Source organism: Ailuropoda melanoleuca, chromosome 11, assembly GCF_002007445.2.
Source record: "Ailuropoda melanoleuca isolate Jingjing chromosome 11, ASM200744v2, whole genome shotgun sequence".
NCBI lineage: Eukaryota > Metazoa > Chordata > Mammalia > Carnivora > Ursidae > Ailuropoda > Ailuropoda melanoleuca.
Genome location: NC_048228.1, coordinates 23,784,099 through 23,797,596, shown reverse-complemented (window position 1 = coordinate 23,797,596; position 13,498 = coordinate 23,784,099). Strand labels below are relative to the sequence as shown.

The following is a 13,498-nucleotide window of genomic DNA, read 5'->3' as shown; positions in this document are numbered from 1 at the left end:
AGTGTCTGAGCCATGGGCCCTCCCGGGCCAGAGGATGAAGAGGCTTGGGCTGCATCCTCAGATGTCTGCTGAGGAATCTCAGAGTTGTTTGTGTGTCCCCCTTTTTTTGAGTGGAACATACAGAATGGTGCAGTTGAAGGGAGTGCCTGTCTGTCTGCACAAAGTTCCCTGGGCTTCCTGTTTGGAGCTTTATGTGGATAAGTCAAAACACTGGGAGCACCACAGGAGCATTGAGTTCTTACCAGGCGTCTTGGCACAGGGCGGGAGGGGGAGTCAGCCCCACGCAGGTCAGGCATATGCGTGCCTGGGGCTTGGGACTGGCAGTGCCAACGAGCGTCAGCAAGCTTTTGCACACAGTCAGCTCTCTTTCTCAGAACCTGGAACCTTCATTCGTGTTTGGCTTTTGGCCAATGTGACACCTGGCTGACTTATTCCTGCTCTCCCTGGGGCTTGTGTGGCCACGCTTCACCCTTTCTGGTTAGAATTGAAAGTCAGAATGAGATGATAGGACAGAAGTAATTCTTAGCCAGTGGGCAGTGGCTGAAGAGGGACGCTGGCACGCCAGCATGCTGAACATCAGCCCTAGTGCCGGAGAAACCCTGCCCCTGCCAGAGAGGAGAGCCCTGTCTGTCGCCTGGACGTCACTCTGCTGTGGAGTGTGCTCACGCCCTTTGTGCTGATGGTTAGGGCCTGCAGAGGTGGAAGAGACTCTGGTGCAGGGCTTGGCTCCCGAGTGAGCGGGGAGCCCTCGGAAATAATAACCCCCCCACCCCAGGTAGTTTGGCCTTTACCGAGATGCTGGTCATTCTCAGGGACAGTGACAGGTCTGATTGCCCTCTCCCGTCAGTGTGAGTCACGGAAGGACTGTTAGGGCAAAGTCAGGTGGCCTGGGGCTATGTCACCCTCTTCCCTCTCTGTCTTTGGACAGTCATGAAGCCTTTCTGGTCCTCGGTTTTTATCATCTGTAATTGGACTGAGGGATTAGGAGTAAGTCATTTCCAAGACCTTCCCAGTTCTAACTCTCTGAAGACTAGTTTCCCTAGTAATCTGCAAAGTAGGGGTAGTGGTACCTATAGCAGAGGGTTGATTAGGGTATTAATTTAATTTGGCTCAGTTTCCCGATTGCCTCCTGTGTGTCAGGCACCGTACTGGGCTCTTTCACTTAGGTTCATATCCCACAGATGCGACACGTGGAAAGGCACTTCGGAGGAGGCACATCGTAGATGTGACCTTGCTTCTGGCCATCGGCTGGCCTTCTCTACAGTCTTGTTTTCATTTTAGATCACCACCTTTATTGAACACCCACTAAGTTTTGTGTTTTGTTTTTCTAAGTAGCTCGAATCAGATATCCTTGACTCTGAAGTTCTGCAGTGACTCCTGTAACAGGAGAGGAGAATGTGTTCTAGTGGCGAAGGTCCCAGTGGCGCCCGATGCACCCTGGAAAAGAGCACGACCGCCTCGGCTGTGGTGTAAGAAGTGCAGATGACGAGGTGGCCACAGCCCTCGGGGAGCCCCAGCCGAGTCCTGTCCTCCCCCTCTCCAGTCACCACGGGCCCCACCACCCCCTCTTGTCTTTTCTGCACCAGGGCTTGGGGTGTGCCGATTTTCTGTTGGTACATTTAAGAGGAAAATAGTGTTTGGGGTACCTGAGTGTCAGAAAGGGAAAAACCAAAGCGTGTCCGAGAGTCCAGTGTTCCCAGGAAGACGTGAGGGTGTACTTTTTTGTGGAAGGTAAGGCACCCCGTAAGCTGAATATGTCAGCACGTGGTGTTTGTGTCGAAAGAAGGCAGTGTGAGAGCTGTTAGGAGCAGAGCCAGCCCAGCCGACTGGGAGAGGGGCAGGCGGAGGTCTGTGAGGAAGACGCATCTTTCCCCTGCCGGTAGAATGTTCGCTGGGAGCACCTTGGACTGGAGACACTCGGGACAGGGCTCTGATGTAACTTCACCCTGTGACAAAATGTGCTCTCCAGAGTGCTTCCATCTGTCCTTTCTGCAGGCAGGTCGCCCTTCCTTTGTCCTATAAGATGGTAGCGCATTATGAGTGCAGCAGCCCCTGCCAGCACAGCTGTGGGGCGCCATGGCCCTGCTGCTGGGGTTCGTGGTGTGCAGCCTAACGGTGCTTGTGTCAGCCACACTCACGTTTCTTCTCCCAACCCCTCCTCTCCCACTCACCCCTCATTTCACTCAGATTGTAGTATTGCCTTTTGGGTAAGCTAGAACCCCCAAATCTGATCAGTAAGGGACTCTGCTTCCTGCACCGACTGGGCCATTATGGTTCTAACTAGCATTAGGCTATATGTCATTTACTTTTATGTATGTGTACCCACAAGGTGGCGCTATAGGAAAGCCTAGAAGTCTTGCTTGTCTTTGCTTAAAGATTTGCCGTAATGTCTTTGGCACCCCATGTTATGGTGGTCTTTTTTTTTTTTAATTTTTTTTTTAAAGATTTTATTTATTTATCTGACAGAGAACAGAGAGAGAGACAGCCAGCGAGAGAGGGAACACAAGCAGGGGGAGTGGGAGAGGAAGAAGCAGGCTCCTAGTGGAGGAGCCTGATGTGGGGCTCGATCCCATAATGCCGGGATCACGCCCTGAGCTGAAGGCAGACGCTTAAAGACTGAGCCACTCAGGCGCCTATGATGGTCTTTAAAAATTGAACTTGGTTTAAGTCAATATGGATTTTTAAGAATTAATATTATACACACACACAAAGATGGTACGGTTCTTTAGGAAATTTCTTTTCCCTTTTCCCTTTCCTTTCTTTTCTTTTCTTTCCTCTTTTGAGTGGCTGGAGGAAAGGGACAGAGGGGGAGAATCTTTAACCTCCATGTGGGGCTCAATCTCACAACCTGAGATCATGACCTGAGCTGAAATCAAGAGTCGGACGCTCAACCGGCTGAGCCACCCAGGTGCCCTGCTTTTTAAGGAGATTTTATAAGCAGAATACCTTGAACTACATTTATCGTAGATGCACGTGTGTCCTTCCTTCCCCAGACCTGCCTATGTAAGCTTAAAACTCTTTTTGGACCATGTTGGTTTTCTTCTGTTTTCATTTTAATTCCCATTCAGTGGAAAATTAAAGCTTTTCATTGAGGGGAAAAGATCTTAGTTCTTTACAGTATTTTGTTGACTTTGAGCGTCTGTGGCGTATCCTTACCGTCATTAGTCTCGCTCACTTAGGTTTCATTTTGTGGTGGAGGCTGGTACTTAACCTCAGTGTTCCCCCACATACCATGAAAATTAACTAATACAAGTGGACAGAGAAATGTTCCTGCTGGAAGTAAATGAAAGATTGGTAAAGATCAAATACACCTTTGAAACAGGTAAGTTTAAATTGTCGAATTTAAAGTTTCAAACTTGAGATGAAACTGGTCACTTATTTCGGCTTCTCGCGTGAAGCTCTCTCCCCTGACCTCCTGCAGAGCTCTGGACAACAGACCTGGGCAGCAGGCGGGCGCCTCGTGCGCTGCACCGAGGGCAGTCCTGTTTGTTTCTAAAGATGGGACTCATGCCGATACTCCACCGTCTTTCTCTCCGCAGACACACAATCTTTGCCAGCAACACTTCGTCTCTGCAGATCACAAACATAGCCAACGCCACCACAAGACAGGACCGATTCGCCGGGCTCCATTTCTTCAACCCAGTGCCCTTGATGAAGCTGGTGGAGGTCAGTGGGTGTCTGCTTGCCCGATCAGCTCTGCCAGTCCTGCTGTCTGACTCATACTGCTGCTGCCATCAGGGGGTGCTCTGGGTGGATTTTAACGGGAGGGTGCGAGGTTTCTCGGGCCACAGTCTGTCCTTCGGAGCCAGAAGAAGGAGCACCTGACGTCTAGGGAGGCGTCGTGCTTTGTTTCTTCGCAGCCCAGTGGTCTGACCGGTGATGGGCAGGACGGCTGCTCAGTCTGTGGAATGTCATTTACTTATTTGTGCCATGTGGGACAGGCAGTGCAGAGAGAGGCATCTGACTGGGAAGGCAGCACTGCAGACCACTGGCTCGCTGAGACCGCAGAGGGCATAGCCACACGTGTTATACGGTCTCGGTGAGGTCAGTGTGCTCCAGGCTGTAAATGGAATTTTATCAGCCTGGTTTTACACAGGAGCCACTGTACCCCCTTGTCCACTCGCTGGGGTGAATTCTGGCCCAGGTAACCGGGCCTTACTATTGTCCCCAGATGAGCACATGTCCCGTGGGTTTTGATCCCAGCTGTTAAAGCAGCTCCCCGTAGCCTGCGCGTCCTGAGCGCAGACCTTTGAGATGGAGGGGAGCAGGCCCCCAGTAATCCTGTTTGGGTCGCTTCCGCTCGCTTGCTTGCTTGCTTGGAGACTTGCGTATAGGGAGACGAGTCACAGTAGACAATTTGCACCTGAAATGTGGCAACTTGCCTTTTACAGGGGGCTAATTACAGGGTCTGAGGAGCAGCCGCTATTAAAGTAGCATTTGTTCTGGGCTTGAAGAGTTATTGCCATGGGAAGTGTGGGGGACGCGGAGCCAGGCAGACCTCCGGGGGTTGGCCGGGGCTCCCGGAGAGTCTCGGGGTTTGCTTTCTCCACTGGTGCCTTCCGCCAGCTCTTTCTGTCCTACCTCTCACATGCCCTTACCCCCATCCCACCGCGTACGCACTCACCTCTAGTTGAATGATGACTGTGTTTCCGTAGTTTTCTCTCAAAGACAGCTCTGACCCGGCTGAGGTGGGAGTTTATCTGTTCGGCTAACACTGCGTCCCAGCTTCTTCCGCTGTACTCTCGCGTCCTAAGGGTGTTTTCGAAGAAGTTGAGGAGCGGAGGGGGGCGGGAATAAAAGAAACCACATGTTTCCTTATGCAGAAAAGAGCGAGGAGTGGAATGGCATTTTCAACATTTCAGCGCTTGAGGACTAATCGCTTCCCCTGGTGACTGTGTCAGGTACCTGTGTGTGGAGAGAAGGACACACGGTACACGCCTACTTCAGACTGCTGCTCTTTCACTGCGTTTACATAGCAGGGTCCGTCTCTGTCTTTGGAAAGGCAGCGTGTTGGTTGTTAACAGCTAATGCTTAGTAAATATTACCATTTTCTAGAAAATGTTTTATAAAAGTACTCTTTATTCAGTTTTTATTCGTGGGTGTTCACATGTGTCGCTGGCAGTGAGCACGAAAGTGGGTCGTGTCCTACGTTGAGCAGCTCTCCTTTGCTTGCTTGGGACGGGACTCCATGCATAGGTGTGCGCGTGTTGTTTTCAGACTATTGGAACTATAAACAGAGTATCTGTAGCACGTTGCTCTTTGTTGAATGGATGAATAAACGTCCATCCTCCTGTTAAAAAATCTTTACTGTTGACTCCTTTAAATCAACAAATTATGTTTGAAACTCTATAATTAGCAGCCTTTGTCCTCGTTCAATCTGTGGGGTTCTGCTGGAGACCTTTTCACACTTCCTTTTGAGTAACTCTTGGATTGCTCTTTATTTATGGTGTTCGCGGAGCAGTTTCTGGTTTCTGGTCCATCTCCTCCCATTCCTCATCCCCGTCTACATCGTGCTTTTTTCGGCGCTACTCATTCACTTCCCTTAGTGTCGTCACATACTACCACACCCCAAACCGTGGTCACATTGAAAGACGGAGGATGATAATTCTCTGCATGTATACCGCACCTTTCATCCTGCACAGACCCTAGCTCATTAAGCCCCACGGCCCTCTCGCAAGACGGAGGACGTGTCGAGTATCATTATCCCCATTTCATAGTAGAGAGGTGAGGCACGGAGGTGGATGGAGTTGTCTAACCTCATATAAAGGGTCTACTGTAGAAGCCAAGCCTGTTTGCTTTGCTCTCATTGAAGTGCCTTAACTGGCATTTAAATTCTAGTTTCAGTTCACCTGGGTCTCTATCCATTTGCCAGATCTGGTTCCCGACAGGTGAACTGTGTGTGTCCTGGGGGCTGCCAGGCGAGGTGCTTCGTGCGAGTGGAGTGCCAGCGGGCCTCCGTGAGCGGGGTAGCAGCTGGCCCCTTGCTTGCTTGCACGCTCCTCATGGGTCCGTCGGGCTGCCAGGAGCCTTCCCCAGGTGCCTGGCAGGTGGTAGGCCCAGCCTGGGGCCCCCGTGTGCTGGAAATGAAAACCTTCCTCTGTGGGATAAGCCTGTTCTGATGCGAAGGGAGCCGGTGGGCTTTGGGGCATCTGTGTGGGGGAGGGCAGAGTATCGGGATCCTCATCTCAGTGTCCAAGAGACCTGTGACTTGGGCAAGTCACCCTGTTTTCCGGGGACACATTCTCCTCATCTGGGCCAGGAGAAGGTGGCACTCCAGGCAGAGTACTTCAAGGGCAGTTGTCATCAGTAGACATCCAGTTACCTCCCTGAAGTAAAGGAACAGCAGCAAGTAAAACAGTAACAGGAGCCCGCGTTTACTGAGCACGTCGTACCTCTAGCAGCTGCATTTAATGCTTCGCCTCCTCCTCGAATTCCGCTGTCACCTCAGCTGCTCGAGGTGGGGAGAGTGAGTTCAGTGTCACTGTGGTTTCAAGAAACGTGCCCAGGGTCCCAGAGCCATTAAGTGGTGTGAGGGACGTTTGAACACAGGTCCGTCTCAGGGAGAAAGCCTGTAAAGCTCTCCTACACACGTACACATTTATATTTTAAGCTTTGATTTTGTACATTCTTCATTGTCTTTTTTTTTTTTTTTTAAGATTTTATTTATTTGAAGGAGAGAGAGTGAGGGAGAGAGAGAGCACATGAGCAGAAGGAGAGGGAGAGCAGGCTTCCCGCTGAGCAGGGAGCCCCATGTGGGACTCGATCCCAGGACTCTGGGCTCATGACCTGAGCCGAAGGCAGATGCATAACTGACTGAGCCCCCCAGGCGCCCCTAGTACTTCACTGTCTTAAAGTGGACATTTTGGTAAACTCTTTGTTTCTGGCTTGAGATTCGTGTATTCTGGAACTAAAACTATTTTTGCCACCTTCTGTGTAGACACTTTACATCAGTGTTTTCTTGAATCGTTCTGTTGCAATTGTTTGCTGACTCTCTGGTCATAATTCTCTGCTTTACATTTCCAGGTCATTAAAACACCAATGACCAGCCAGAAGACTTACGAATCTCTGATAGACTTCACCAAAGCTCTGGGAAAGCATCCTGTTTCTTGCAAGGTAGAGTATAGGTACCTTGGGGAGGGGGTGGTTTTCCTTAGAATGGATGTATTTGGGGTAGAATTCTTCTGTAGAAAGACGTGAGAGATGGGGCACTCTCACCTCACACCTGTCTGGGGGCCGCCGGCTGGGGAGCCAGACCCTAAGCCTTGCCCAAGGCTATCAGGTGGATCCTTCGAGATCTGAAGAGAGCCAGAACTTCAGCTGAGTAGAGAACTTCTCTACGGGTCTTGGCTTTTGTCTGTTGATGGGCTGCTGTGTTTCCATAGTTTTTGTGACCCCGTTGGCTTTAGCCTCTGCTGGGCCTGGGGGAGCCAGGGAGCCTGCGTGTCAGGGACAACGTGGTAGACACGTGCGTGCCGAGCTGAAAACCAGCACCTCACTTTGGGAAAGAGCACAACAGGTGGCTGGGGAAGTGATGAGAGAGGGGAGGAGCCCACTTCCCCAGGTGGGATTAGTGAAGCTGTTTCTCAGCGAGTGCGGCCTTGTGGTTTTGTTTTGTGTCTTGGTTTTCATTGAGAAGCATGGCCCATTGGGAAGCATGCCTCCCGGCTTTCTTCCCTTCTTGTGATACTGCGATATTTTATGTGAAGTGACCCCAGCTGCTGTCACCTATGGTGTTGCTCTCCTTCAGTCTCCGTTGGCTGTCGCTCCTCTTCAGTCCTCCCAAAACTTAGGACCACACTTCTGTGTGACTTGGCAGTTTTTCTAAATGGGCAGCTGTGCGATACCGTTACAAATTTTTCTAAGTATGCATCTACTTTTTTGACCATAATCTTTTCTATCATTGTGGTTCTCCTTACAGTATGCTTTTGCTTTCTAAAATGTTCTTCAGCTTGAACTCAATATATTGTAGTAACTGTGGAAACGCCTGTTGCTCAGGAATCCTCTAAGTCACGTGTCGGCGCGGCCCCCATAGCTGGAGAGAGCAGACTCACGTGCCGATCCCCCCGGTCCAGGAGGGTGGTGTTGGAGGAAGTCTCTTTTTTTAGCGCTCATTCTTTTCTTTGTTTTGTTTTGTGGTTTTAAATTGTCTGGATTTTTTAAAAAGTCACATTAATAACCAGATGTTGCACTTTCTCCCTGGGTTATGTTTTGTTCGGCAGAACATAGTGATGGCTCGAGAAAGAGCGTCTGTGTGTAGCGAATCACGAGCTGGATAAGAAGGCAGAAATGGGGGACGGGCGGCGGTCTTAGCTGCATGATCGTTCATTCACAGAGGGTCGGATCCCTTCTTGCACTGGCGTGGTCCCAGCACAGGTGGAAATGCGGGGACGGGCGGTGGTCTTAGCTGTGTGATCATTCCTTCACAGAGGGTCGGATCCCTTCTTGCACTGGCGTGGTCCCAGCACAGGCAGGAGTGGGGACTCCCTGACCTCATAAAACTGCCTTGCTACATCATTTTGGAACCCTCTCCTGGCTCATACTAGCTTCGTGGGTCAGTTTTTCAGGCTCTTGATGAAGCGTCCGGATGATGTAAGGCAAGCACAAAGAACAGGGGTCAGCACGCTGTCCTGTAGAAGGCCAGATAGTCCGTGTTTTTGGGTGTCCGGTCTGCTTTAACTGCTTGGCCCTCCTGTTGGTGGGGGGCCGCGGTCATGGAGCAGTGCAGAAGCCGGGGGGCTGGATTCGGCCTGTAGGATTGCAGTGGCCAGCATGCCGCACAGCAGATGACACTGAGGCGCCCGGAACGCGACTCTCTTCACGGCGAGACTTCTTGAGGAGAGCGCGGTCTGAGAAGGGTGAGACCGGGGACCCTGGAGCCAGCGTGATTGGGACCACATCCTGGCTCTGGCACTCATTAGCTTTGTGATCTTGGGCAAGTTACTTACCCCATCTGGCCCGTGTCCTCTCCCCGCTGTGAAGGTGATGATAGTGCTTGTCTCACGGGGTTATCATAAGGAGTAAATGGACTAATGTTTGTAGAGTACATAGAACGGTGCTTGGCACAGTACAGTAAATAAAGTATATTGGTAAATGAGTGTAGTAGTGTAAGGTATACAATTACATAAAATTACATTGCTTTATTAAGGGACTGTGCTCTTTACATCACAATTTACATACCAACATCATGAGAGTACGTGTGTCTCTGAACCATCAATAGCATTGAATATTAGTATAATGGAGAAAAAACCTATTTGCCACTAATCTTATTGGCAAAATGCTATTTTATTCTGATGAGTACTTTGATTACGAGTGAGTTTTTTTGTGAGTTTAGCACTTTTTCATTGCTGAGCTCTGTGACCTCTTTATGTGGATGATACTAACTGTGTAAAACTCCGTGTATTCTGATTGGAGCAAATATTTTCCCCAGAGTACTTTCTGACTTCTAACCTTGTATATGTGTGTTTCACCTACCCTGTCCTGAGTTTTTATGATAAACTTTTTGAAGTTGAAAAGCACTTTTGCCCTACTTACAAAGTCAGCGTCATTTCATTAATACATTTGTGGTTAAGCTGATAAAGCTGTTTTGCTCATCTCTGTGTTCCTGGGGAGCTAGGAGTAGGACATGGTTTCTGCTTGTCCAGAGTCAAGGGAGGTACAGATCCCATGGCTTTATTGCCCAGTTCACACAGCGTGCACTCAGGGTAGCTGTAGGAGTAACGCAGGGGGCAGGCCGGCTTTCATTCGTATGTTTAGGGAGGGCTTGTGTGTGCTAGAAAGGGACACAGGCCCAGGGCTAGAGTGAGGGGTTCTGCCTGCAGGGACATCACAGCCTTTTGTTGAAATTTACGCCATTTACTTAGCGGAAATCAGCTTCACATAAATACCAGCAAAAAAAATCACCAAGCCAGCCTACCCCACAAATTCCCCCAGAACGACCAGTCGGTAGAATCGAAATCCCACAGGAGGCCTCCAGGAGAGACAATGAAGCGTGGTAACGAGGATGAAATCGATGAAAGGGGTGTGCAGTACGAGGGGGTCATCTGGGGTGCAGGGACCTGCTCTGCCCCTGGCCCCAGTTGGACCGCCCTACACTGTGCACTGGAACGTGAGAACGTCCCGAGTAGCCCAGAAACGGCTCCAGGGCGCCCGGGCAGTGAAGATGGGTCAAGGTAGAGTGCGCTTGTTCCAGATCCCTGAAAGAGGTGTGGGAGGAGGAGTAAAGGCTACCCTTTGAGTGTCGGGCTATGTACACAGCATGTTGTGTGTTTCTGAGTTGTCTTCACAACTTGTGGATTTATTACCCTCATTTCACCAGTGATGAACCTGGTTTCAGAATGTCACAATGTCAGAAACTATTGGAATTTGAGCCCGGACTGCCTGCCCTCAAAGCTGTGTTCTTTCCAGTGACCTCTCTGCCTCGGTCTTCCTTTTAGTTCAGGATTCCTGCAGTGGGGGCATCTAGGTTTGATTGGATTGGATTTTTTTTGAGTATTACAGTTGTTGGACAGATTGTCACGTGCCATAGAAGCAGAGCTGTGCTGGAACTTCAGAAGAAATCTTGAAAACGCAGAGCTGCATAAATCAGTGTGGGTGATACGATGCAGAGTGAGAAGGGGCAGTCTGGTGACTTCACAGATGGAGTTCAGCGAAAATTCACTTGTCTTGTTTTTTTCTCTCTTAAAACAGGACACTCCGGGGTTTATTGTGAACCGTCTCCTGGTGCCGTACCTTCTGGAAGCGGTCAGGCTGTATGAACGAGGTAGCTGTCCTGACCTGGGCTGGGAACGCCAAGTCTTAGTTCTTGGCACTGCTCAGTGGTCCTCGAGCAGGCCCTGTAGGAATGGCTGGGCCGTGCAGATTACAGGAGGAGCTTCTGTTGTTTTAGCTTTGTGAATCAGCCTCACCCTGGACCTTGAGACCTTTGTCATTGTGTCCCCTGGTCCCCTGGGTTCCCTGTGAGGCCTCCGAGCTTCCGAGATGGGGCTCTGGAACTCCCTCCCCCGCCTTCCCCCACACCCAATTAAGGTCTCAGCCAGAGCAGTCGCATGGCCAGCCCAGATATATATCCTGAATCCCTGCTTTTGATGAAAGAGTTTCCTGCTTAAAATAGTAACAATGTAAAAATCACTGGACTAAGGGACCTCTAAAGTTCCTTAAAGTTCTAAAATTTGTGAGTCTGTGACAGGTGATGGGAGGTAAGTGACAAGGCTGATAGGGGACGATGACTATTTCTAAGAGCCTTCCCCATCCTTACTAAATGATGCCATGATAATTTTTTTTTTTAAACCTTAAGAATGGTTTCAAATGCTTTTCTTGATACTTGTTGATTTACAAAGAATGATTTCCCCTGTTGTAAAATTACAAAACTTGGGACATGGTCCAAGGTTATAAACTGGCGTGCATCCTCCTGCCTCCCTTTCCTACCACATTTCTGGAAAGGTAACTATCTGTCTGCTTCAAAGGCAAATAGGCCTTAATAGGACTGGATAAAAAGCAAGTGTAATTGTTTTCAGTTACTTCATTCACAAATGCTTGCTCCTGAGAATGTCATTTTTGAAACAAAATATTTACACCAGCTCTTCCAGAGAGATGAAAGCACATTTGCTTCCTCAAAATCTGCTTTAAATATTAAAACTTTTCTCTGTTTTATGGAAGCATTTGCCACACTTTTGCTCCAAGATCAAACCAACACTTCTGTGTTTATCTATCAACAAATATGCCTAATTACACCTCAAAGAATGCGTGAAGCGTTTTACCCTACTTTGAAAGGCAGGTTTTTGGTTTTGTTTTAATGTAACGTCGTAGAATGTCGCATTGGGTAATGCACCTCTTCATGTTTTTTCCTCACTGAAACATCCTGTCACGTTGATATATTTTCAGATGTACCTTGTATCTGATTGTAAGTGGGAAAGGCCTTTTCTTGTCTTTTGCTCCCCTCCCCCGGCAGGGGTCCCTTTGGCCCTCCCCATCGTGCGCCCCCTGTGAGGTGAGGCCGGAGAGAGGGTCTGAGCGCCGGGGGTTGTTCTTGGAGGCTGCCCACGGCGCTGGCCTGGACGGCAGCCCACTGCTCGCCCCGTGGCCTCTCCCCCCACTGCTCGTCCCGTGGCCTCTCTCCCCACTGCTCGGAGCCTGGGAGCTGGAGCCTTGGCCTTGGGGGCAGCTGTCGTGTCTGGGGTGGGTGTCGTGGCCCAGCCAGCGCACTGCGGTCCGGACTCCACATGTCATACCTCGGGCTGCTCACCATGTCCCTTGCCGCGTCGCCGCCCCTCCCCCATTCTGGCCCACTGAGGGGTGCTTACGTGCCCCCCGCCACCGTGTCTCCATGGGCCGCTCTCAGCAGCTGGCTGAGCCGCGGCAGTTCCACCGTGAAACCTGAAGCTGGTTTGGATTCTTCCTCTCTTGCCTGCCCTGTCTGTCTGTCCGTTTGTCGTGCTGTCCAGGACGGTGAGGAGACGCTGCATACTGTTCATGCTCCCACACGGCGGGGGGAGTCTCGGACCCGGCAGCAGAGGCGTGCAGTGAAGACACACTGTGACTTTGGTTTGCTCAGCCTCTTCCAGCCTTCTCTGGGGAGAACTTCTCTGTGCGATACCATCTTGACCGTGTGGGCTCCGGTGACACAAATACCACAGACTGGGTGGCGTATAAACAGCAGCCATGTATTTCTCACAGTTCTGGAGGCTGCAAGTCCAAGGCCAGGGTGCCCGATGCTGGGATTCTGGTGAGGGCCTTTTCCCGGAGGCACACGGCTGACTTCTCGTATCTTCACGTGGCGGGGAGCAGAGAGGGGAGAAAAGCTCTCCTGACTCTTGGGAGGGCTCTCATCCCGCCTGGGCCTCTGCCCTCATGACCTCATCTAACCCTACATGTCGGGGGGGGTGTTAACACGAACTCTGGGGACACACACATTCGGTCCCTCACAAACCCTGTCAGCCCAGGGTGTGCGTGCTACACGCAGAGCTTGGCCAAGTGCCGCCCCGAGCAGGGGAGGCCCATCGGGACGATGTGTTGACATTAGAGCAGAGTCATCTCCGTCATCACCACTCGGGCCCCCTGGGTGACTGGGGGCCCCGCACCGGTGCTGCTTGCCAGCTCCCCGGGGCACCTGCTGACACTGCATTGCCCCCTCGCCACTGCTCTGATGCTTTCGGCCTCATGGCTTCGCTGTGGGCTTGCCTTCTCAGTCCTCAGCTTCCATCCTTGCTGTGTGGCTCCCATTTGTTCACGCTCTTAATGGGAGCCTGGTGGGTGCAGTTGGTCCCCCTCATCCCTGTGGCTTTCTCTCCAGATCTTTGAGCAGGCTGGCGCCCAGTAGCAGACCACCACACCTGTCAGATGCCCCCCCCCCCAGCCCTCCCAACAGGTCCCAGGCAGCTCTTCTGGGAGGGCTGGGCTGGTGGCAGGCCCTGGGAGTGTCACTGCCTGTCCCCCATCACTGTGTGACATCCTGCACCCTGTCATTCCTCTGCTCAAGACCTTTTCAGTGTTTCTGTTGTAC

General features: G+C 50.9%; 1 protein-coding gene across 2 annotated transcripts in view; it reads left to right on the top strand.

The window, feature by feature from the left end:
- Nucleotides 1-13,498, top strand: part of HADH (hydroxyacyl-CoA dehydrogenase) — a 47,303-nt gene that overhangs the window by 28,779 nt on the left and 5,026 nt on the right. For both annotated transcript variants that reach the window (XM_002916938.4, XM_034671398.1), the window contains exons 4-6: nt 3,540-3,666; nt 7,024-7,113; nt 10,687-10,759. In XM_002916938.4, the coding sequence (XP_002916984.1) occupies nt 3,540-3,666; nt 7,024-7,113; nt 10,687-10,759 (290 nt within the window). The remainder of the gene's footprint in view (nt 1-3,539; nt 3,667-7,023; nt 7,114-10,686; nt 10,760-13,498) is intronic.